This window comes from Procambarus clarkii, chromosome 6, assembly GCF_040958095.1.
Source record: "Procambarus clarkii isolate CNS0578487 chromosome 6, FALCON_Pclarkii_2.0, whole genome shotgun sequence".
In the NCBI taxonomy this organism is placed as follows: Eukaryota; Metazoa; Arthropoda; class Malacostraca; order Decapoda; family Cambaridae; genus Procambarus; species Procambarus clarkii.
Genome location: NC_091155.1, coordinates 45,393,065 through 45,415,673, shown reverse-complemented (window position 1 = coordinate 45,415,673; position 22,609 = coordinate 45,393,065). Strand labels below are relative to the sequence as shown.

The 22,609-nt window shown below is 46.6% G+C and overlaps 1 protein-coding gene across 2 annotated transcripts in view; it reads left to right on the top strand.

Moving 5' to 3' along the window:
- mRpL11 (mitochondrial ribosomal protein L11) overlaps positions 1-22,609 on the top strand; it is a 117,988-nt gene that overhangs the window by 79,499 nt on the left and 15,880 nt on the right. The window contains exons 4-5 of one of the 2 annotated variants that reach the window (XM_069308981.1): positions 9,234-9,376; positions 17,938-18,247. In XM_069308981.1, coding sequence (XP_069165082.1) covers positions 9,234-9,376; positions 17,938-17,955 — 161 coding nt within the window. In that variant the 3' untranslated portion in view covers positions 17,956-18,247. Of the gene's footprint in view, positions 1-9,233; positions 9,377-17,937; positions 18,248-22,609 lie in introns of those variants that run through there. The other variant, XM_045736246.2, reaches the window with a different exon arrangement.

Genomic DNA, 22,609 nt, shown 5'->3' with positions numbered 1-22,609 from the left:
TCCAGGTTTTCCTAGAGGGCGAGTTTGAGAACCTCTGAGTGCATGTTCGCCCCTGCCCTTCCTCGGGATGTGGGCGTCGTGCAGCTTCATGTGCAGGTTCTCTCCCTTTCGGCTGCACTGGTTGGTGAGGACTTGCGCGCTCGTGGCCTGCTGGCTTCGACTTTGCATTTTACTTCCCTTCTGGAGCTGTCTGCAGAGACTAGCATGAGGAGGATGTAAGAGCGCCTGGGGTCGTTCTAGGGTCTGGCGCCTTGGTCTCAGCGGCGCATGCATCATCTGCCTTGTTGAAGCTCTTTGTGCCAATCCTACAGGATGTAGTGTCACTGTTTTTTATGCCTCCCTGCTCGCGTGTCGGCAGGCTGTACTTGCTTCCTCCTTGGAATTGGCTTGGGCCCTGGCTCTTGGAATGTCTTCGCCTTTTTGTACCATGCTGTTTGCTGATTCTGTGATGGGGCAGTATCTGCAGGTGGCTTCTGCTAACTGTCGTACGAAGTCCGATTTGTTGGTTCTCCGGGCGTCCTGGGGGGGGGGCCTTCCCAGAGGGGTCGTGCCAGGATTCGGGGTTCTGCTCGTCGTGGTAGGCTTCAGATGCCAGTTTGGGAACCGATGCCACCTTCAGACCCGTCTTTGTCTGGTTGGCTCGGTGTTCGCTCTGTGCAAAGCTCGGGTTCTCGTAAGGGGCATTGGCCCTTTTGCAATTCGTCCCATTAATGGGGCAATGAGGGGGTAAGGCTTGCTCTGTTTGCTCATGCCTGGTCTCATGATTTGTGGGCTTTTCGGGTTGTTTCTGACGGCCTGCAGTGGCGTTGGGTGGCCCCGCCTCCTAACGGGGGCTCAGGGCAGGCTCCTGTGGGGGGGGGGGCTCAGGGTAGGCTCCTACAGGGGACTAATCCCCTTCTTTACTGGCAAAGAATGAGACTGCTGCTTTCTGGAGGGGTCCTTGGGTTGTTGTTGCTTGGTTGGTCAGGCCGGGGGTGCATCATGTGTTGTGTCCAGTTGCGACTCTCCGCTGTTATTTGCACGCCATGGCTTCGGTGCCTGGGGATGAACTTTATATGCACATTATATATGGCTATCAACATTTATATGCACCATCAACCCATCCTCCGAATTGACAGTACGTTTTAATATTAAGTGTAATAAGTGCATTTCCTGACTGCTATACATAGTACATAATTGCACTTATGGGGCTGTTACATTTACCCATCCCCCTCCCCTGATTTAAATCTCCTCGTTTTCTGTTAGGACACTTAAAATTTTAATATGAAATTTTAAAGCTCAGTTGCTATAAACAAGTTTTAAATATTAGGACTTTCTTTTTCACTTTTATTAAAGAATAGAGATTTTATACAAAATTTGAAAATATCCTGAGTTACTTTACAATTTATTGAAATATTTTAGTTTTGTTTTTATTTGTTTTATAAAACTGTAATATCAATATAGCTATAGGTTAAGTAGTAGTTATAATTAAGATGCAATAAAATTCTTATCTTCACAAACTAAGACGGTTAGGTTAGGTCGTGGTTTTCTATTCAGCTTTTTAGGTAAACTCAAATATTCACAATATATTTGACAGTACGATTTAATACTTAGTGTAAATAAGTACAATTCTTAACTGTTATACATAGTACATAATTGCACTTATGGGGCTGTGTACATTTACCTCCCCATTTTTGGAGGACGGGCTGGCACCATAGCAAAGTAATAAGCAGTTCAGGTGGGTATGATGATGAAATCAGATTGTAGCATGGAGCCACATGATACGGGCAGACGATGCCAGCCGTCATGATGCAAGGCAATACCTCCAATATTCTACACATTTCGCTATGACCAGCTACAAAACTGTTGTTATTACTACATTACTATCACGAAAGTCTCGAACATGAATCCATTTCCACAAGGTTACATTGTGAAGGAACATGAGGTCATTTCATGATGCGTAGATGCAGGAAACAGTGACTGGGGTTCTGTCGCTCTACCTCATGATGTATTGTGTTCACTGATATCTAAACAGTGTACATGGTCTTTATCACAGTCAGGATCATCAATGACACTATCAGCGCAAAATAATTACAGTTGCCTATTTTATTCATCATTACTAAGTGGTGCTCGAGCCCCTAGCTGCACAGCATTGCTGTGAGCTGCCTTTGCATGCTCACCTTGAATGCTTTCTCAATACTGAGGCTCTTGCAGCCAGTACGGATGCTGACGATTTTTTTTCAAAATTGTGTCTGATTACTGGAGTCCATGAGCACAGAATGTGAGCAACAGGAGTTTTGAATTGCTAACTATACCTAAAAATGCCATATGGCACTCTGCACACTCCCAATTGCTTTCCAGTTGAGCCAGCTGCACAACTGGCCTGTGTACAGCCAGCTCCCTCCTCCTCGTCCTCATCCTCCTCCCCCCCCCCCTCCTCCTCCTCCTCCTCCTCCTCCTCCTCCTCCTCCTCCTCCTGGCAAGGGGGCAGGTGGGTACAAACTAGTGGAGAGCTATTTTACTAAATTTTGGTGGTTTGTTTTCATTGCTTGGGACTTCTTATCACAATTTTGAGGCTGCTGTTTCGTTTTAACCCATGTTTTGATCCAACTATCTTTCTGGATGCCTTCCTTTGGATGGTGGCAAAGCTGATAAATTTTAAATGTAAAGTGTTCATAGAACATCACTCCCTGCACCTCTCTGAGGGGACTGGTTCTGGTTCGTGGGCCCCAGTAAGCCAATAAAACTCTGCAACTGGTGACACCTAGTAGTATGGCACTTAATCAGTGTGATTGTGGCTCACCCAGAAACTGACATTTCATTACATTCAATGCTGTTTTCTCGGGGGAGCCCCTTCAGCTCCCCAGAGCTTATCCAGCCTGATATGCTAATGTCAGATGTTGGCATCAGTCATGTGTATGGAGTTCTGTGGGCCTACCGGGCACCACGAGCCAGAACCTGGCCCCCCTCACAGAGGCATGGGGAGCAATGGCCTATAGAAACTCCTGTGTGGTTGGAAGCATTCTATGTCTGCCGGGTCAGGCACCCAGAAAGGTATGCGTCCCAGAACAAACCCCTATTCTGGTAAAAATTGCTACCAAAAGCCAAACAAGTGGATAGATCTCCCAATAAAGAAAAGAGCATAACATCACACGTCCCCGCGCCGCTGTCTGTGTAGCCCCCCCCCCCCCCCCTCCCCGGGAGGGGGATGTGGGGAGCCCCAGACCCTTTCGCCAAATATTCATCCTTCAGTTCTAAGGCTGATGCTAGAGGCAGAGGTCATGTGCTCTGGCTCCAGTGACTTTTCAGCACTGTGCTTAGAGTGTAGTGGCTGTCATCCAGGGGTGCGAGAGCCAGGAGTTATTCTACAGTACTCGGGCTGCATGCACCTAGGGTTACCTTCCCTAGGTGCCCTGTAAGTACTGCCCCTGGGGCTTGGGGTTACCTTCCACAATTTCTTTGGGTCCTGCCTCTGCTGGGCTGTTTAACTGCTCAGTTTTTTTTGGCCGCCCTTTGGGTGCTTGGGTGTTTTGTCTCCCTTGTTTACCTTAGGGTAAGAGGCAGTTTGCACTAGTAAGGGGCGCAGGGTGCTGCGCAGCTTATTTTCGCCATTCATAGCGGCAGGCTCTGTTCCTTTGGGTACGTTGTCCTCTTGCGGGGTTTTGTTTTTCTTTTTGTTTGTGCCTTATTGGGGAAGGGGGCAGTCTGCCTTGCTTGCCCCTTGGTATCTGCCCTAATGCACATTTTTCTTCTGGTGGTGCTAGGTCCCCTGAGTGTAGGTCCCGTGAGTGTACACGTCCCTGAGGTTCAGCTTTAGAAAGTTGATTGGTAGTTTTGGGCACATGTTAGCAGTACCCTGCCTGGGATTCCCTGAGCGTGAGTTCCATCTCAGGACCCTGGGAAACCCCACAGGGGCGTGTGGTTTCGATGGATGTGACCCCGGAGTTTCCCCTCGCTTCGTGCGAGTTTGAGGGTTGCTCGGTTCCCTTGTCTCAGGGTGACTCTCACTTATTTTGCCTCCGACACGCTGCCTGTTGGGTCTGTGACACTTTCAACCCGGAGTCCTGCGGGTTCTGTTGCTTGCTGGTGACTCAGTTTACCCAGTCTAATGATGATCTTCAACGGGTACAGGCGGCGTCGGCGTTGCATGTACGCTTTAGGTTGTTGCAACGCGCTCAGTTGGTTGCTCACCCGGATGCCCCGAGGCTGCCCCGTTTTGCTGATAGGGACCCCGGACTTGGGGTGGAGGGTCGCTTCGACCTTGGTTCAGTCCACACCCATCCCCCCCCCCCCTCATCCTTCCCCTGTTGTGGTTCATTTTGGTTCTCCCCCTCACCCTCCTTACGGCCCCGAAGCGTCTGAGGGTTTTGGAGTCGGGGCAGGGTTTAGATGGTCGTGAGACTCGGGTAGACATAGACATATGACACATGTCTAGCATACATAGCCCCTCTACACAAGGGAGGGAGCAAAGCATTGGCAAAGAATTATAGACCAGTTGCACTAACATCACACATCATAAAAGTATTTGAGAGAGTGATTAGGAGTCAGGTCACCAATTTCATGGAGACCAATGACCTTCACAACCCAGGCCAACATGGATTTCGAGCGGGAAGATCGTGCCTCTCACAGCTACTTGAGCACTACGGCAAAGTCACAGAGGCATTAGAAGATAAACAGAATGCTGATGTGATATACACGGACTTCGCAAAGGCTTTCGATAAATGTGACCATGGCGTGATAGCACACAAAATGAAGTCAATGGGAATAACCGGTAAAGTAGGACGCTGGATACTCAGTTTTCTGTGAAACAGGACTCGGCGAGTAACGGTCAACCATATAAAATCTAGTCCAAGTGCAGTTAAAAGCTCTGTACCTCAGGGTACAGTCCTTGCACCGCTGCTTTTCCTTATTCTCATATCAGATATAGACAAAAATACAAGTCACAGCTTCATATCATCCTTTGCAGATGACACAAAAATCAGTATGAAAATTATCTTGGCTGAAGACATTGAAAAACTTCAAGCTGATATTAATAAAGTTTTCGACTGGGCATCAGAAAATAACATGATGTTTAACAGTGATAAATTCCAGGTACTCAGGTACGGTAAAAATGAGGACCTTAAACATAATACAGAGTACAAAACACAATCAAATGTACCCATAGTAGGAAAACAGCATGTAAAGGATTTGGGAATAATAATGTCTGACGACCTAATGTTTAAGGAGCATAACCAAGCGAACATTGCGACAGCCAGAAAAATGATAGGATGGATTACGAGAACTTTCAAATCCAGGGATCCCATCACAATGGTTGTACTCTTCAAGTCACTTGTGTTGTCCCGTCTTGAGTACTGCTCAGTACTCACTTCCCCCTTCAGAGCAGGAGAGATTGCTGAAATAGAGGGAATACAGAGAACATATACGGCACGCATAGACGCAATAAAGCACCTAAATTATTGAGATCGTCTCAAAGCCCTCCAAATGCACTCACTAGAAAGAAGACGAGAGAGATATCAAATAATATACACCTGGAAGATACTGGAGGGCCAAGTACCAAATCTACACAGTAAAATAACAACGTACTGGAGTGAACGATATGGAAGAAAATGCAGAATAGAACCAGTGAAGAGCAGAGGTGCCATAGGCACAATCAGAGAACACTGTATAAACATCAGAGGTCCGCGGTTGTTCAACGTCCTCCCAGCAAGCATAAGAAATATTGTCGGAACAACCGTGGACATCTTCAAGAGGAAACTAGATTTATTCCTCCAAGTAGTGCCGGACCAACCGGGCTGTGGTGGGTATGTGGGCCTGCGGGCTGCTCCAAGCAACAGCCTGGTGGACCAAACTCTCACAAGTCAAGCCTGGCCTCGGGCCGGGCTTGGGGAGTAGAAGAACTCCCAGAACCCCATCAACCAGGTTCAACCAGGCAGTCTCAGTGGATGCCCCTTCCGGTGTGGCAATGGAGGCGTTCATAAACCCTTCCATCTGGCTTACGCGGCTGCACTGGCCTTTTCTTTAGGGGCTGGTGCTTTGGGGGATGACTCGGCCCCGGGTCCTGTGGAGGAGGATCCTGAGGTGGGGGAGGGGCTGACTTGGGGGGCCTTGGGCCCCACTAGTCCCCCACCTGGGTTTTTCTGCAATCTGAGCGGGGCTTATTGTTTTGAGGAGTGGGGTTTGCCTTTCCCCCTCTGCGTACGAGTTGGATTTGGTGTCTGCCCCTCCTCAGGTTCGGTTCCGTGTCCCCCCGGGTGTGTCAGTTCCATCTTTCCGGAGGTTTTCGGCTTACCGCATCCTACCGTCTGTGGTGCGGGCAGCCCTAGCGCCTTATCTCCTGCGTGACCTTCCGTGTCTCTTTTTCCGGAGTCTCCTATGGCTGCGATCCCGCATGCGCCTGTTTCTGGGGGGCTCCCAAGTCACCCATCAGTTGCTCGAGAGTCTGTGTGGGAGCCTGAACTTCACGATGATGGTCTACCCGCCGGGTCGGGTTTGGCTTCGTCGACTGTTCTGGTTCCTTCAGGAACGTCCCTTTCGTCTTTATCCCGATCACTGGGTTCGGCCCCAGGGGGCCTTGCATCGGCTGCTGCGTTGCCGGCTTCCTCTTCGGGTTTTTCGAGGTTCAGTGCCTTGGCGCCTGCCCGACCCCTCGCTCGATGTGTTCACAGACGCGTCGTCTCTCAGCTGGGGTTTTGTGACCAGTGCTCACCAGGCTTGCCAAGGACGGTGGGGTCCGTCCTTTCGTTGGGCCCACAGCACGGTATGAGAGTTCACAGCGGTGTGGTTTGCTCTTCAGAGGGTTCTGGTCGCCTGCGGATTAACAATCCGGCTCCATTTGGATTGCTCCCCTGTGGTTCATTGCCTGAACTGGGGGGATGGGGGGGTTCGATGCAGTCCTTGGCTGTTCACGTGCAGGGAATGTCCAATGTCTTGGCCGACAGCCTGTCTCGTTTCGTTCCCCTGTCCACGGAATGGACTGTCGACGCCGACTCTTTCCGTACACTTTGCCAGAGGATCGGAAGCCCCGAGGTTGATCTCTTCGCGTCGGTGTCGTCGCGGTGCCTCCCTCTGTATGTGGCGCCCTTCCCTGATTGCAAGGCCATCAGGGTCGATGCCTTTCGGCAGGACTGGTTGAGGTGGGGGTTCCTGTACCTCTTTCCCCCAGTTCAGTTGTTGCTCCAGGTCCTGACTCGCTTGGAGACCTACCAGGGGAGAGTAGTCCTGTTGGCCCCGTGGTGGCCGGCCCAGCCGTGGTTTCAGGCGCTGCTTGCTCGGTGTCCGAACCCGGAGGTTTCCCTGCGGCTCCGCCTTTTCCAGCACATTGGACCGGAACGTCACGTGGCTGGTTCGATCTTCTCCTTGAGTCTTCGCATATGGTATTTTTTACTCGAGTTTATCATCATCTCTATGGTTATCAGGTGGCTTCTTTGTTAGTGTCCCACCTGCGGGTTTCGTCTTGGCAGCAGTACAAAGTTTCCTGGCAGTCCTTCCGTTTCTTCCTGCGTCTTCATCGTTGTACTTCGCTTTCTGTTAGGGTGGTGTTGTTCTTTCTTTCTTGGTTGTTCCAGGACCGTCACCTTATGCCTGACACTGTCGCCACGTATCTTGTGGCGCTGGTGGAGCCGCTTCAGCTTGCTTTTGGTATTGACGTTACTTCTGCACTGTTTCACAAGCTGTCTCGGGCGTTGTTTCACCTCCGGCCTGCTCATGCGCTACCTAAGCCGCCCTGGCGATTGGACAGAGTGCTCTCTTATCTTTCTTCTCCTCGGTTTGTTGTGGCTCCTTCGGTTCAGGATTGTTTCTCCAAGGCTCTCTTTCTGTTGGCATTGGCCTCTGGGGGTCGGGTTGGTGAGCTTCATGCTCTCCTCTAGCGCAGGGGTTTCTGCTTTTTCAGTTTTCATGATGGTTTTGTTCGTTTGCAGCCGTCTCCTTTTCTGGCGAAGAATGAGACTGCTGCTTTCTGGAGGGGTCCCTGGGTTGTGGATACTTGGTTGGTTAGGCAGGGGGTGCATTATGTTTTGTCTGGTTGTGGCTCTTCGCCGTTATTTGGGCGCCACGGCTTCTGTGTTCGGGGACGCACTTTGGATTGATCCAGTTTCCCTTCTTCCCTGTTCACGGGTGCAGGTCTCCCAGGTCATCCGCAGAGTTATTAAGGGTAGCCAGCCTGCGGTTTATCCCCGTGTCCATGACGTTCGTAAGTTCGCTGCTCTTGCTGCCGTCTTTGGCAACATGTTGTGGGCTGATATTCGGGCACAGGGTTTTTGGTGGTCGAAGAGGGTCCTGGCTGCTCGTTACCATGTCAACGTCCCTGGGCCTAGTCGGGCTTGTGTCGCTTTGGGTTGGGGGTTGCAGCCAGTTGTCTGGACTTCGAGTTGAGGAGTGAGCAGCCACTGCCTCCCAGGTAAGTCCCTATGTTTTTTTCCTCTGTGGGTAGTTAGCTCCAGGGAGCTGAAGGGGCTCCCCCCAGAAAACCAGCGTTGAATGTAATGAAACGCCATTTTCTGGGCGAGACCCGGAGGTTCCCAGGCATCCGTCCCTCCCTCCGGACAGCGGTTTTTCGCGCATTTTGACATCCAGCCTAAGAACTAAAGGGTGGATAGCCAGCGTGTGGGGTCTGGGACTTTCCCTTCCAACTCCCAGAGAGGGGGGAGGTGCGCAGACAGTGGCGTGGCGACGTGTGACGTCTTGATCGTTTGCTCGTTTCGTTTAGAGGAGTTCTATCCATTTGTTCGGCTTTTGGTAGCCATATTTTCACCAGAATAGGGTTTGTTTTGGGATGCTTACCTTTCTAGGTACCTGACCCGGTCGATGGCAGACATAGAATGCTTCCAACCACATGGGGGTTTCTATAGGCCATTGCTCCCCTTGCCTCTTCTGAGGGGCCCAGGTTCTGGCTCGTGGTCCCCGGTAGGCCCATTGAACTCCATACACAGGACTGATGCCAAAGCCTGACATTAGCATATCAGCCTAGTAAGCTCCAGGGAGCCTCCGTGTCTCACCGAGAAAATGGCGTTTCATTACATTCAACGCTGGTTTTTTATTTTGAAATGCATCATTATAATGTTTGAATTTATTTATTACCAAACATTATATTGATGTTGTATACTTAATTACTTACCCCCTGTATTATGATTTTAGAAAAATAAATATATTGTCTTCTTCCAGTTGAATTTAATCACTTTTGTATTTTGTGCGACAAATTCAGTATTTTATTATTGCCGTTTGTGAAATAATTGTCAGTATTCCTATACCTACAGGAAGGGAAGTGAGTGGGAAAATAACACTTAAACACGTCTATGAAATTGCCAAGATCAAAATCCAGGACCCGCCACTGGTGCTCACGCCTCTTAAACAACTCTGCGAATTGATCATTGGCACAGCGCGCACATGTGGTGTTGAGGTTAGTTATTTGCTCAGCCCACACCTGTGGTGTTGAGGTTAGTTATTTGCTCAGGCCACACCTGTGGTGTTGAGGTTAGTTATTTGCTCAGCCCACACCTGTGGTGTTGAGGTTAGTTATTTGCTCAGCTCACACCTGTGGTGTTGAGGTTAGTTATTTGCTCAGCCCACACCTGTGGTGTTGAGGTTAGTTATTTGCTCAGCCCACACCTGTGGTGTTGAGGTTAGTTATTTGCTCAGCCCACACCTGTGGTGTTGAGGTTAGTTATTTGCTCAGCCCACACCTGTGGTGTTGAGGTTAGTTATTTGCTCAGGCCACACCTGTGGTGTTGAGGTTAGTTATTTGCTCAGCTCACACCTGTGGTGTTGAGGTTAGTTATTTGCTCAGGCCACACCTGTGGTGTTGAGGTAAGTTATTTGCTCAGGCCACACCTGTGGTGTTGAGGTTAGTTATTTGCTCAGCCCACACCTGTGGTGTTGAGGTTAGTTATTTGCTCAGCCCACACCTGTGGTGTTGAGGTTAGTTATTTGCTCAGCCCACACCTGTGGTGTTGAGGTTAGTTATTTGCTCAGCCCACACCTGTGGTGTTGAGGTTAGTTATTTGCTCAGCCCACACCTGTGGTGTTGAGGTTAGTTATTTGCTCAGCCCACACCTGTGGTGTTGAGGTTAGTTATTTGCTCAGGCCACACCTGTGGTGTTGAGGTTAGTTATTTGCTCAGCTCACACCTGTGGTGTTGAGGTTAGTTATTTGCTCAGGCCACACCTGTGGTGTTGAGGTAAGTTATTTGCTCAACACAAATGTGGTGTTAGGACTTGACTTGGTGTTAGACCAACCCAAAATTGTCTACCAACTTTATACTTTTAATTTAAAATATTTACATATTGCATATAATGTCATGCTTAAAATTAACCAATAAATTCCTAGAAATTAAAGTACAAAAAAAATGGCATTGAATATAATCAAACACCAATTTCTGAGTGAGCCCTGGAAGCTATCACACTGATAGCTTCCATTTTACTAGGTGCCATCAGTCACAGTTCTTATTGGCCTACTGGGGTCCATGAGGCAGAATTTGTCCCTCCTCCCCGGCACAGGGAGTGGTGGCCTATGAACATGTTAAATATAAAGTTTATCATCTTTGCCACCATCCAAGGGAAGGCACCCAGAAAGGTAGGAAAATCATAATAGACTACTGCATGGTTAAAACCAAGACTGCACCCTCAAAAACTGCCAAAGGAACCCCCCCCCCCCTCCTTTCCCAACTATGAAAATTAAATAACCAAAAATTTTTGTGAAACTAGCATGAGTTTGCCCCCACCTCCTCTCATTGGGGGAGGAGGTGGGGGAGACCGGCTCAACCAGCCCACACCACCCCTCGGTTCTAATGATAATGGAACACACCGACTCCAAGAAGGAGGGAGGGTGTCCGGGAGCCTCTGGTGCTCACTCAGAAATTAGCATTTCACCACATTCAGTGATTTTTCTGGGGGGGGGGGGGGAGGGAGACCCATTGGCTCCCTGGAGCTATCCAGGCTGATATGCTAATGTCAGGCTTTGACATCAGTCATGTGTATAGAGTTGTGTGGGTCTACCCGGGACCACATGCCAGAACCTGGACCCCCTCAGAGAGGCAAGGGGAGCAATGGCCTATAGAAACCCTCATGTGGTTGGAAGCATTCTATGTCTGCTATCAACCGGGTCAGGCATCCAGAAAGGTAAGCGTCCCAAAACAAACCCCTATTCTGGTGAAAATTGCTACAAAAAGCCGAACAAGTGGATAGAACTCCCCAAAAAGAAACGAGCAAACAAGCATGATGTCACATGTCGCCGGCCCACTGTCTACGCAGCATCCCCCTCCCCGGGAGGGGGAAGGGGGAAGCCCCTGACCCACGCTCCAGCCATCCACCCTTCAGTTCTAAGGTTGATGCTAGAGGTGAAGGTCGTGTGCTCTGGCTCCAGTGATTTTCAGCGCTGTGCTTTGAGTGTGGTGGCTGTCCTCCAGGGGTTGCGCAAGACATGAGTTATTTTACAGTACTAAGCTGCATGCACCCAGGGTTATCGTCTCTAGGTGCCCTGTATGTACTGCCCTGGGAGCTTGGGGCCACCTTCCACAAGTTCTTTGGGTCCTGCCTCTGTTAGGCCGTTTCACTGCTCGGTTTTTCAGCCGCCCTTTGGGTGCTAGAGGGTTTTGTCTCCCTTGTTTACCTTAGGGTTAGTGGCGGATTGCACTAGTAAGGGGCGCAGGGTGCTGCGCTGCTTGTTTTCACCATTCATAGCGGCCGGCTCTGTTCCTTTTGGGTACGTTGTCCTCTTGCGGGGTTTTCTTTTTCTTTTTGCCTTGTTGGGGGATCTGCCTTGCTTGTTACCCCTTTGTACTTGACCTGCATACGTTCTTTTCTGGTGGCACCCCCTGCTAGGTCCCCGTGAGTGTACATGTTCCTGAGGTTCAGCTTTAGAGAGTTGCTCGGTAGTTTTGGGCGCTGGTTAGCAGTACCCTGCCTGGGATTCCCTGAGTGTGAGTTCCGTCTCAGGACCCTGGGAAACCCCAGGGGGTGCACGGGTCCAATGGATGTGACCTCTGAGTCCCCTCCTCGCTTCGTGTGAGTTCGAGGGTTGCTCAGTCCCCTTGTCTTAGGGTGACCCTCACTGGTTTTTGCCTCCATCACGCTGCCTGTTGGGTCGGTGACTCTTTCGACCCGGAGTCCTGCGAGTTTTGTTGCTTGCTGGTGACTCGGTTTACCCAAACTAATGATGATCTTTTGCGGGTAGAGGTGATGCAGGCGTTGCATGTGCACTTTAGGTTGTTGCAACGCGCTAGGTTGGTTGGAGCAGACTTGGGGATCTTGGGTCCCGTTAGACCCTGCCTGGGTTTTTCTGCCCTCTGAGCGGGGCTTACTGTTACAAGGAGTGGGGTTCTCTTTTCCCCCCTCTGCGTACAAATTGGATTTGGTGTCTGCCCCTCCTCGGGTTCGGTTCTGTGTCACCCCGGGTGCATCGGTTCCGTCTTTCCTGAGGTTTTCAGCTTACCGCACCCTACTGTCTGCGGTGCGGGCAGCCCTAGTAATTACCTAAGTGTACCTAAGTTACCTAAGTGTAGTTACAGGATACAAGCTACGCTCATGGTGTCCCCTCTACCCAGCACTTTGTCATATAACGCTTTGAAACTTTTGACGGTTTTGGCCTCCACCACCTTCTCACTTAACTTGTTCCAACCGTCTACCACTCTGTTTGCGAAAGTGATTTCTTCGGGATCTTTGTTTAATTAGTTTAAATCTATGAACTCTTGTTCTTGAAGTTCCAGGTCTCTGGAAATCTTCCTTGTCGATTTTATCAATTCCTGTTACTATTTTGTATGTAATGATCATATCACCTCTTTTTCTTCTGTCTTCTAGTTTTGGCATATATAATGCCTCTATCCACTCCTCGTAGCTCTTGCCCTTCAGTTCTGGGAGCCACTAAGTGGCATGTCTTTGCACCTTTTCCAGTTTGTTGATGTGTTGCTTAACCCTTGTGTTGCTCAGGGCTAATTAGCATTTGTCACCCACAGGCACATACCCAAAAAAAAAAAAATATATATATATATTTTCTTCTAAACCTGTTAACTTGTGTTTTCTGATCATGGAAAAAATAATAAAAAAATCGTAAGTGGTATATATTGCCCGCTATAGGGCGGGGAAGTCTGGCAAAAAACAGGCGCTGACTCAGCGTGCGTCCCAGATGGTCTGTTGCTCCCAGCTGTCAGGCAGGAGTGGCCACAAAGAGATAATTATCTAATTATTTCAATGTCTCTGATTATTTTTCTTAGTTTTTTTGCTGTAATATTATTCAATAGTGTGTAGTGTGATATATTTATATATTAAAATGAGTGAATCATCGCTGTACTCAAAAATATTGTGTGCATATTGTTGATTCAATTATGTTCATCAAACAGTGAACAAATACTTTGTCGGTTATTACACTATATACACAGGTTATATATAAGTATCTGCATGTTTTATTCCCCATAACGAACCACTAAGTTGCTATCATGAGTCAAAAAGTAACAAGGAGTGACCGCCGTGTACCAGCCAGCCACTCACTCCCTCAACACCTCACTCGCCCACATTCTCCTCCCACCATACTGTTTTTGCTTTTATTCACTATATACAGACGTTATATATAAGTATCTACATTCGTGTTCACCATAACGAACCACTAAGTTGGCATGTTGAATGGCAGTGGCAGCCCGCCACTGGCTGCTACTTCCTCCCTCCCTCAAGTCACCTGACTCACCCACATTCTCCTCCCACAATACTGTTTTTGCTTTTATTCACTATATACCGACGTTATATATAAGTATCTACATTCGTGTTCACCATAACGAACCACTAAGTTGGTATGCTGAGTGGCAGTGACAGTAGCAGCCAGTGGCAGCCTGCCATTGGCTGCTACTTCCTCCCTCCCTCAACTCACCCACATTCTCCTCCCACAATACTGTTTTTGCTTTTATTCACTACATACAGACGTTATATATAAGTATCTACATGTTTTGTTCACCTCAACTGTACAACTAAGTTGATATAGTTAGTTCAGGCACTAAGAGACGTCGCTACACACAGTCAGGTGGCGGCTGCTTCCCTCACACATTCAAAGTGAGACGCACTAAAATTTCACCCCCAACAATACTGTTTGTGGTGTTATATATAATGTCTGTATATAGGGTAATAAGTATCTACATGTTTTGTTCACCATAACTCTTCAACTAAGCCGGTATAATGCCCAAAGAGCACAGTGGCCACCTCTACCAACATGACAAATCATGCAGATGTTGCCACACCCATCACCAAAATGGCTTCTCCCCCACACTCCTTTTGCTGTTATTACACTGTATATACAGATTACTGTATATATAAGTATCTACATTCATGTTCACCATAACGAACCACTAAGTTGGTATGCTGAGTGGCAGTGGCAGCCCGCCACTGGCTGCCACTCCCTCCCTCCCTCCCTCCCTCACCTGACTCACCTGACTCACCACCATTCTCCTCCCACAATACTGTTTTTGCTTTTATATACAGACATTATATATAAGTATCTGCATGTTTTGTTCACCATAGCAAACAACTAAGCTGGTATAGTGAGTCCAGACAGTAAAAGGTGGTCACACAGAGTCAGCAGACAATGCTACCTTCCTCCCCACCAAGATTACTCCTCCCACTACAGCGCTAATTATCACAACAATCCAGCTATTATTCGAAACCTGATCATTTTTATCACAGTCAGGGGTCTTTTGTAATAATATCATCGCTAAATAATAGCATGAACATGTATACTGTATTATGGTATTTTTAGGTGATGCTGTGGTCACAAGCTGAACAGCAGTGTTGTGAGCTCATGCTGCGTGCGTCAGGCTTGGTGGCTCACTCAATACTGAGGCCTCTCACACCCGTGAATTTGGCCCACGATTTTTTTTTAAATGGAGTCTGTTTACAATAGCCCTGATGAAGGTGAGGTTAACTCCGTGTATCCGCGTGCTGTTTAAATCGTGCGTAGTACTCCAATACATCATATGATGAGATGCGCAATTTATAGCAGGTCACTCAACCCATCATGTGATGTGTTGCGCAACTTAAGGGTTAAGATATGGGCACCACACAACCGCTGCATATTCTAGCTTTGGCCTAACAAAAGTCGTGAACAATTTCTTTAGTATTTCGCCATCCATGTATTTAAAAGCAATTCTGAAGTTAGAAAGCATGGCATAGGCTCCTTGCGCAACTTTCTTTATGTGGTCCTCAGAACATAGTTTTCTATCTAGAACCACCCCTAGATCTCTCTTTTTTTTTTTATCAGAATTCTTTAAGGATTTCTCACATAATTTATAGGTTGTGTGGGGTTTATGCTCTCCTATTCCACATTCCATAACATGGCATTTATTCACATTAAATTCCATTTGCCAAGTGGTGCTCCATATACTTATTTTGTCTAGGTCTTCCTTGAAGGGCATGACAATCATCTAAGTTTCTTATCCTTCCTATAATCTTAGCATCATCAGTAAACATGTTCATATAATTCTGTATACCAACTGGTAGATCATTTATGTAGACAATGAACATCACTGGTGCAAGAACTGAACCCTGTGGTACTCCACTTGTGACATTTCTCCAGTCCGATACATTGCCTCTGATTACTGCCTTCATTTTTCTATCAGTCAGAAAATCTTTCATCCATGTTAGAAACTTACCTGTCACCCCTACAATATTTTCCAGTTTCCAGAACAACCTCTTATGTGGAACTTTGTCGAAAGCCTTTTTTAGGTCCAGATAGATGCAGTCAACCCAACCATCTCTTTCCTGTAAAATCCCTGTGGCTCGATCATAGAAACTGAGTAAATTCGATACACAGGATCTTCCAGATCGGAAACCATACTGTCTGTCTGATATTATATCATTTCTCTCCAGGTGTTCTACCCATTTAGTTTTTATTATTTTTTCCAATATTTTCACTATTACACTTGTCAGTGATACTGTATAGGTCTATAATTGAGGGGGTCTTCCCTGCTGCTACTTTTGTAGATTGGAACTATGTTAGCCTGTTTCCACATGTCTGCTATGACTCCTGTACACAGGGATGCCTGAAAGATCAGGTGAAGTGGAATGCTGAGCTCAGAAGCACATTCTCTCAGAACCCAGGGTGAAACTCCATCTGGACCAACTGCTTTGTTCTTACTTAGCTCCTTTAGCATATTTTCCACTTCATCTCTAGACACCTCTATATGCTCTATATTGTTCTCTGGAATTCTTATTGCGTCTGGTTCTCTGAAGATCTCATTTTGTACAAACACACTTTGGAACTTTTCATTTAATGTTTCACACATTTCTTTTCCATTTTCCGTGTATCTGTCCCCCCATTTTCAACTTCTGAATATTACAGTATCCTTTACCTGCAGCTTGCTTTTAATGAATTTATAGAAAAGACCTGGATTTGATATACATTTGTCTGCTATACCGTTCTCAAAGTTCCTCTCTGCCTCTCTTCTTACTGACGTGTAGTTGAAATTGAAATAAGTTTATTGAGGTAAGTTTATTGAGGTAAAATACACACAAAGAGATGAGGTAGCTCAAGCTATTCTCACCCCATTCAGTACATCATGTTAATACAGTACATGATGTACGCGGCACTAGCTGGAAAAAAAAGGGTTGTGCGCGCGGCGTTCTGGGCGCTCAAGCGTAAACACAAAAAAGTTTATAATTTTTTCATGCTCCTAACATCAATTCTCGAGCTACGTTTTTCATTTTGGTATCAATGCGTTGGCAATAAAATTCTCTACAAGATCATATGTATAAAATGTCACCCAAGCATTTGGTATCCCACCACGAAGTAAATAAACACGAAGATGACTCGCCGTGACACCCAAACAGGAAGTAAATGTTCATACTCTTTCGTTTGTTGCCAGCCACACAGTCATCCTACAGCGCTCATTTTGATATCACTGAACTCGCAATAAAATTCCCCACCCAGACATATGCCTATCAATGTCTAATTATGGTATCGGGTGACCCGCACGAGTGTGGGAACTGGGCGAAGCGTTAGCCGTGATTTCAGCAGCGACGACACTGGTGTGATGCAGTGCTTTGAATGTTTATATTTATTTCACTGTCCTGACATTATTTCTGGAGCTACGTATTTCATTTTTATAGCAATGTGTTCGCAATAGAAAGTTCTATAAGAACATGGGTAGAGTTGGCCAACACAGTGTCAAATAAATTTGCGGGGAATAAAATCTTACGCGTGTTTGTACCCGTGAGCGTCAAAAGTTTTTACTTTGCTCATGTTTTTCAAGTTTATACTTGTTTCGCACCGTTTTTTTTTTTTTTGTATAGTGTTCGGAATAAAATTCCCTACACAGACATATGCATATCAAATACAATTCCTTGGAATTCACAGCTGTAGAGATGACGGAAAACACACAACCGGAACCCGCTCTTGACACTCCAACTCACACCCGCAACACCCACAAAAAAAGTTTCTCTTGTTTCCTGTATACTTACTTTAGTTTTCGTGCTACAGTTCTCATTTAGGTATCAAAATATTCCTAAGAAAATAGACTACAATACTGAAACAATCTAAGACAATTATGTGTACTTACCAAAGCAAAGACGATTGTAGTAAAATAAGTTGAGCATTTTATCTCCACTCCACCTCCTTCAGGTACTGATTCCTGAAGTTGCTCAACAGATGTTCCTAGGTGGAGTGAAGCTGGTGTGGGTGGTTATTTCTTGTCCACCCAATACACCCTTTTCCTGTGATAAGTGGTGTAACAAGGTATGACGCAAAGTGGAACATTGCATGTCTTGCACACTATACCAGTTTCCTTCCTGATACCCGACTTTGAACACACTTCACACCTGCGACGTTTGGGGATTTTTACCAGCTCATGTTTCAATTTATAGTTCAGGTGAGTCTCTGCTATAACAACACGTCGCTGTTGTCTCTGGGTTGGCAATAAACTACTGTCTGAATCGTCGCTCTCACTATTGTTTTCAAACACTAATGTGGAATATGAATTATCTTCATCAGATTCAGCTTCAGCACTAGGTGTAGACATGAAGAGAGGGCGCCTTACACCCGACGGGCCAGGTGTTGACGGGTCAGCAGCAGGATACACAGGACCAGTGTCATCATTTATGTCTGGAGCATGAACTAGATGTGGAGATGGTGTAGTTGTTGCAGGCCACTCTGCCTTGTCAAATTTCAATAAAGACCAAATAGCAACTTCATGGAACTGGAGCAGAGTTAGTTTCCTTCGATCATCTGTGTTGGCCTTGTACAATGCATAAGCGTTTTGCAATGCCATTTGCAAGAAATAAAATGTTATTTTCTTGGTCCACTTGTGACATTTCCTTGCGAAATGGTAATACTTTACCATTTGATCAAAGTGGTCAACACCCTTCATGAACTTATTGTAGTCAACAATTGCCTGTGGTTTGTTCACAACCTGCTGTAGTCTTACTGTTCCATCTGCCCTGCGAACTCGTTTTCTTTTCTGAACTTTCTTTGTGTCTGCATTGTGTAGGTTGGGCGAGGGGAGAGCCGAGGGGAGAGAGATCCGATCGCTCCACGTGACAACAAAACAATGGGCCTGTCACGTGACCCAGTAGGCCGACGTGACTTGCGGCCTACCCGAGAGAACGGGAATTTCATGGCGCGGAGTTTGAAACAAACCCCAAGTAAATCGGATTTAAACTGGATTTTTTACAAATATTTTAAACCGCACCGTAAATTTACGTCGTGATCTGACAAGCGGTTAGGGAAAACGCCCGTAATTCCAAGTCGAAAATCCAGGAAAGTGGACCTTAACATACCACATAGTTTACACTTCGTGTCATTATTATGAACATTATCATATCCCATATTCCCAGTAATATTTGTACCCAAGCCTGAGCCGCATGTGCACAGAGTCACTCCAAGCATTTCTCCTTTTACCATAAGTGAAATGGGTGTTTTGACTCGCATACATGTAGTGTTGCATGGTTTGACTTCTCTCATACATTATACCTCTCCACTTCTGCCTGTGCCTGAATATTTCTGATTTTGCTTCTTATTTGTCTCATTGTGAATTCACATTCAATGTCAACTTGTGGTTTTGATGTGGCACATTTGGCCAAGTCATCCGCTACCTCGTTGAGCACCATTCCAACATGAGATGGAATCCAAGTGAATTTCACACTATGACCTTTCAGCTGTATCTCAGTTATCCTTACAATCTTCAACTATGGACATGAAGACTGGGTTTCGACTGTTTAAGGAATCAAGTGCTCCTCGGCTATCGACAAATACAAAAACATCTTTGTCGTCACGACGTACTTCCTCCAAACACGCCAGAATGGCCTGTAGTTCAGTTTGTGTGGATGATATATAATTACTAAGTTGGAGTTCAATTTTCCTGTCCACAGTCCCAAACTCAGTATATTCTCTTTTTAGGACACCACACCCTGCCCTGCCATCCTCCGCCACCGACCCGTCACAATATACATGTAAAGTGTTGCCTCTTGGTACCTGAGATATCATGCTTCCATTCAAACACCGTAACTGTCCCGGTTCATGATGAATCTTTTTCAACTTGAGGGGTACAATTTCGACGTCTATTTTCTGTACTTTCCAGGGAGCAGACCTATTACACTGGGGAGAGGGTTTACAGCAGTCAAGTACATCGTATTCCCTGAGGTCATGAGCTCATTCCCTCATGTAGCGTGTCTCCCTCAGTTTCCTGGAAGTGTGTACGTCACTCAAGCAGGTCTGAACGCTCTGAAACAGCTTATCCCCTCCGTTTCTCCGCACGAAATGAATAGATACTCTAGTGTTAATGTCATGTACTCTATCATACACACTTTGTAAATTTAATTCCATTCTCATTATTTCAATCATTGCATTTCTTTGACATCCAAGAATAATCCTCATAGCCTCATTCTGTATCAGCTCTATTTTTTTAATTCTGCCTTGGCCGGTGTAAGACAAAACAGGTGCTGCGTAGTCTATCAGGGACCGAACAGTGCTTATGTATAACATCCGCAAGATAGGTACCCCTACACCTTTACCAGAAAAAGCCAGTGCTTTTAGAGAATGCAGACGGGCTGTACATAAGGTGCTGATATGATTTATTTCAGCATTTTTACTCTCACATGTGTATCCAACATACATGCCCAGATACTTGTACTTCTGAACACGGCTCAGTTCCACACCATTTAAAGTGTTATATTTCTTTGTTTCCTATACTCATATTTGGTTTTGTGTGCATTTATAACTAAGCCTAACTTGTGACATGTTGTACCAAGTATGTTAACACTTTGGCGTACCCCGCGCTCCACCCTTCAACTGTGCGATATGGGACCCAGGGTGTCACGGGAGCGCGCGTAAATTCTGAAACGTGTATACTCTCTTCAACTTTGTCACCTTAATTCTCGTCCTACGAGATTAAATTTGGTATCATTGTGTTCGCAATAGAATTCTCTACAGTACTAAATGCATATAAACTCCAAAAGCCTGGATAATTACCCGCAGAAAACAGAGAAAGTGCGAATGAGTTACCCAGGAGTGCACAAACACGATAAAATGTTTTCACTATTTTCACTCTGGTCACCTCAATTTTTATCCTAGGTCTTTCATTTTGGTCTCAATGGGTTCGCAATAGAATTCTCTAGAGGAACATTAGCATATAAAATAAAAAACCTGGTTACGCTCCAACCGCCGACGAGTTGAAGACGGGCCATGCGTTAGCCGCGAGTGAGTGCTCAGACGCCTTCCAGCTACACTCCCAATTCCCTTCCTTTTCAAGCCTTTCTTTCACAATTTTCTTCCTGGAAAGGCCTTGTTCATGATCACTATCCATCGTGGAGTAAGCGTAGATAGTTTCTAAAGCCGCAGTAAGAAATATAGCCACGGAAAATAGACGAAATGTTCACACGTTTGAGATGTGAGGGGAGGCGACATTGATCACAACAGTGGAGCGAAAACAATGGGCCGACATCGTGTGCCAAGCCACTTGAGGGCCACGAGGCTCAACAAAGAAAATGGGAAGACATCGGCGCACATTTTAAAACCAGTCCCCAAAAAATCGGATAAAAACCTGATTTTTGGCGATTATTTAAAGTGGATGACGCAATGCTGCGTCATCCCCGGTATTACCGCCAGTAAACGGATGACGCAATGCTGCGTCATGCCCGGGCGAAAGTGTTAAATTTATAATTATCACTTTCGCGCTCTCGGCGTTAAATTAATAATTATCACTTTCGCGCTCTCAGCGTTCGGAAAAAAATCATACCCTATGCGCTTTCGGCGGTTCGCGCGCCTACGCGGTAAGACCGAAAAAGTGTACACTCTTTTGACTGTCCTGACAATAATTGAAGGCGCACGTATTTGAATTTGGTATCACTGTGTTCGCAATAAAATTGTCTATAAGAACATACCTATAAAATGCCGCCAAAGCATAAGGACTATCAACACCAAATAAAAAACTATTCAGATCACTCGCCGAGAGCGCCAAACAGCAACAAAATGTTTCCACTCTCTTAATGGTTGCGAAGCCTACAGTTGTCCTACATCGCTAATTGTGGTATCATTGGAATCACAATAAAATTCTCTACACGGACATAAGCATATAAATATAGATTCAATGTCGTAGCCCACCCAAAACAGTGTGGAAGTGGCCGAAGTGTTACCCGTGGCGGCATATTGGAGAAACTCGCTTTGAAAAGTGTATATTCAATTCACTGTCCTGACATTATTTTTCGATGTATTTCATTTTTGTACCAATGTGTTCGCAATAGAATGTTCTACAGAGCACCACTTGGTTTCCGAACCCCTTGGGGACGAGACCCGTCGGTTAACATGTAAGTTCGTATACGAGAAATAGAGGGGAAAAAATAAACTAGAAATGTAAAAAGAAATTTTTCCGAAAAATTTATGAAAAAAACTCTAGGGAAAAAAATCGTCAGGTTCATGGCGTAAATGCGACCGTGTTTTGTTTGTACTCATCAATAAGTGAAGTCCTGATCCGCTTTATAAAAGTCCTTAATTGTTCCTAACTGATTATTAACACGTCTGGCAAACATCCTCTGGATGTTTCCTGCCAGCCTGCAGGAACATCCTGCCAGCCAGCCTGCAGGCACATCCTGCCAGCCTGCAAAAACATCCTGCCAGCCTGCAGGCACATCCTGCCAGCCTGCAGGCACATCCTGCCAGCCTGCAGGAACATCCTGCCAGCCTGCAGGAACATCCTGCCAGCCTGCCTGCCAGCTTGCCTGCCAGCCTGCAGGCACATCCTGCCAGCCTGCAGGCACATCCTGCCAGCCTGCAGGCACATCCTGCCAGCCTGCAGGCACATCCTGCCAGCCTGCAGGCACATCCTGACAACCTGCAGGCACATCCTGCCTAAAATATACGATGATGTACTGTACATTTAAGAAACAAATCTGGGTCACAGGTCTGTGGAGTGTGGTTAGGCTTACGGAGTCAGCCAGTCCCTCCCCCACCACCGACACACCTCCCCCTCTCCCCCCACCATTGACACACCTCCCCCACCCCCATACCCATACACACACACACACACTCTCAAAGGTCACGTGGTTCACTTCAACACCCATATATCGCTTCCTGCCTCCTTCCCAGCCTGCCAGCCTGCTTCCTTCCCAGCCTGCCTCCTTCCCAGCCTGCCTCCTTCCCAGCCTGCCTCCTTCCCAGCCTGCCTCCTTCC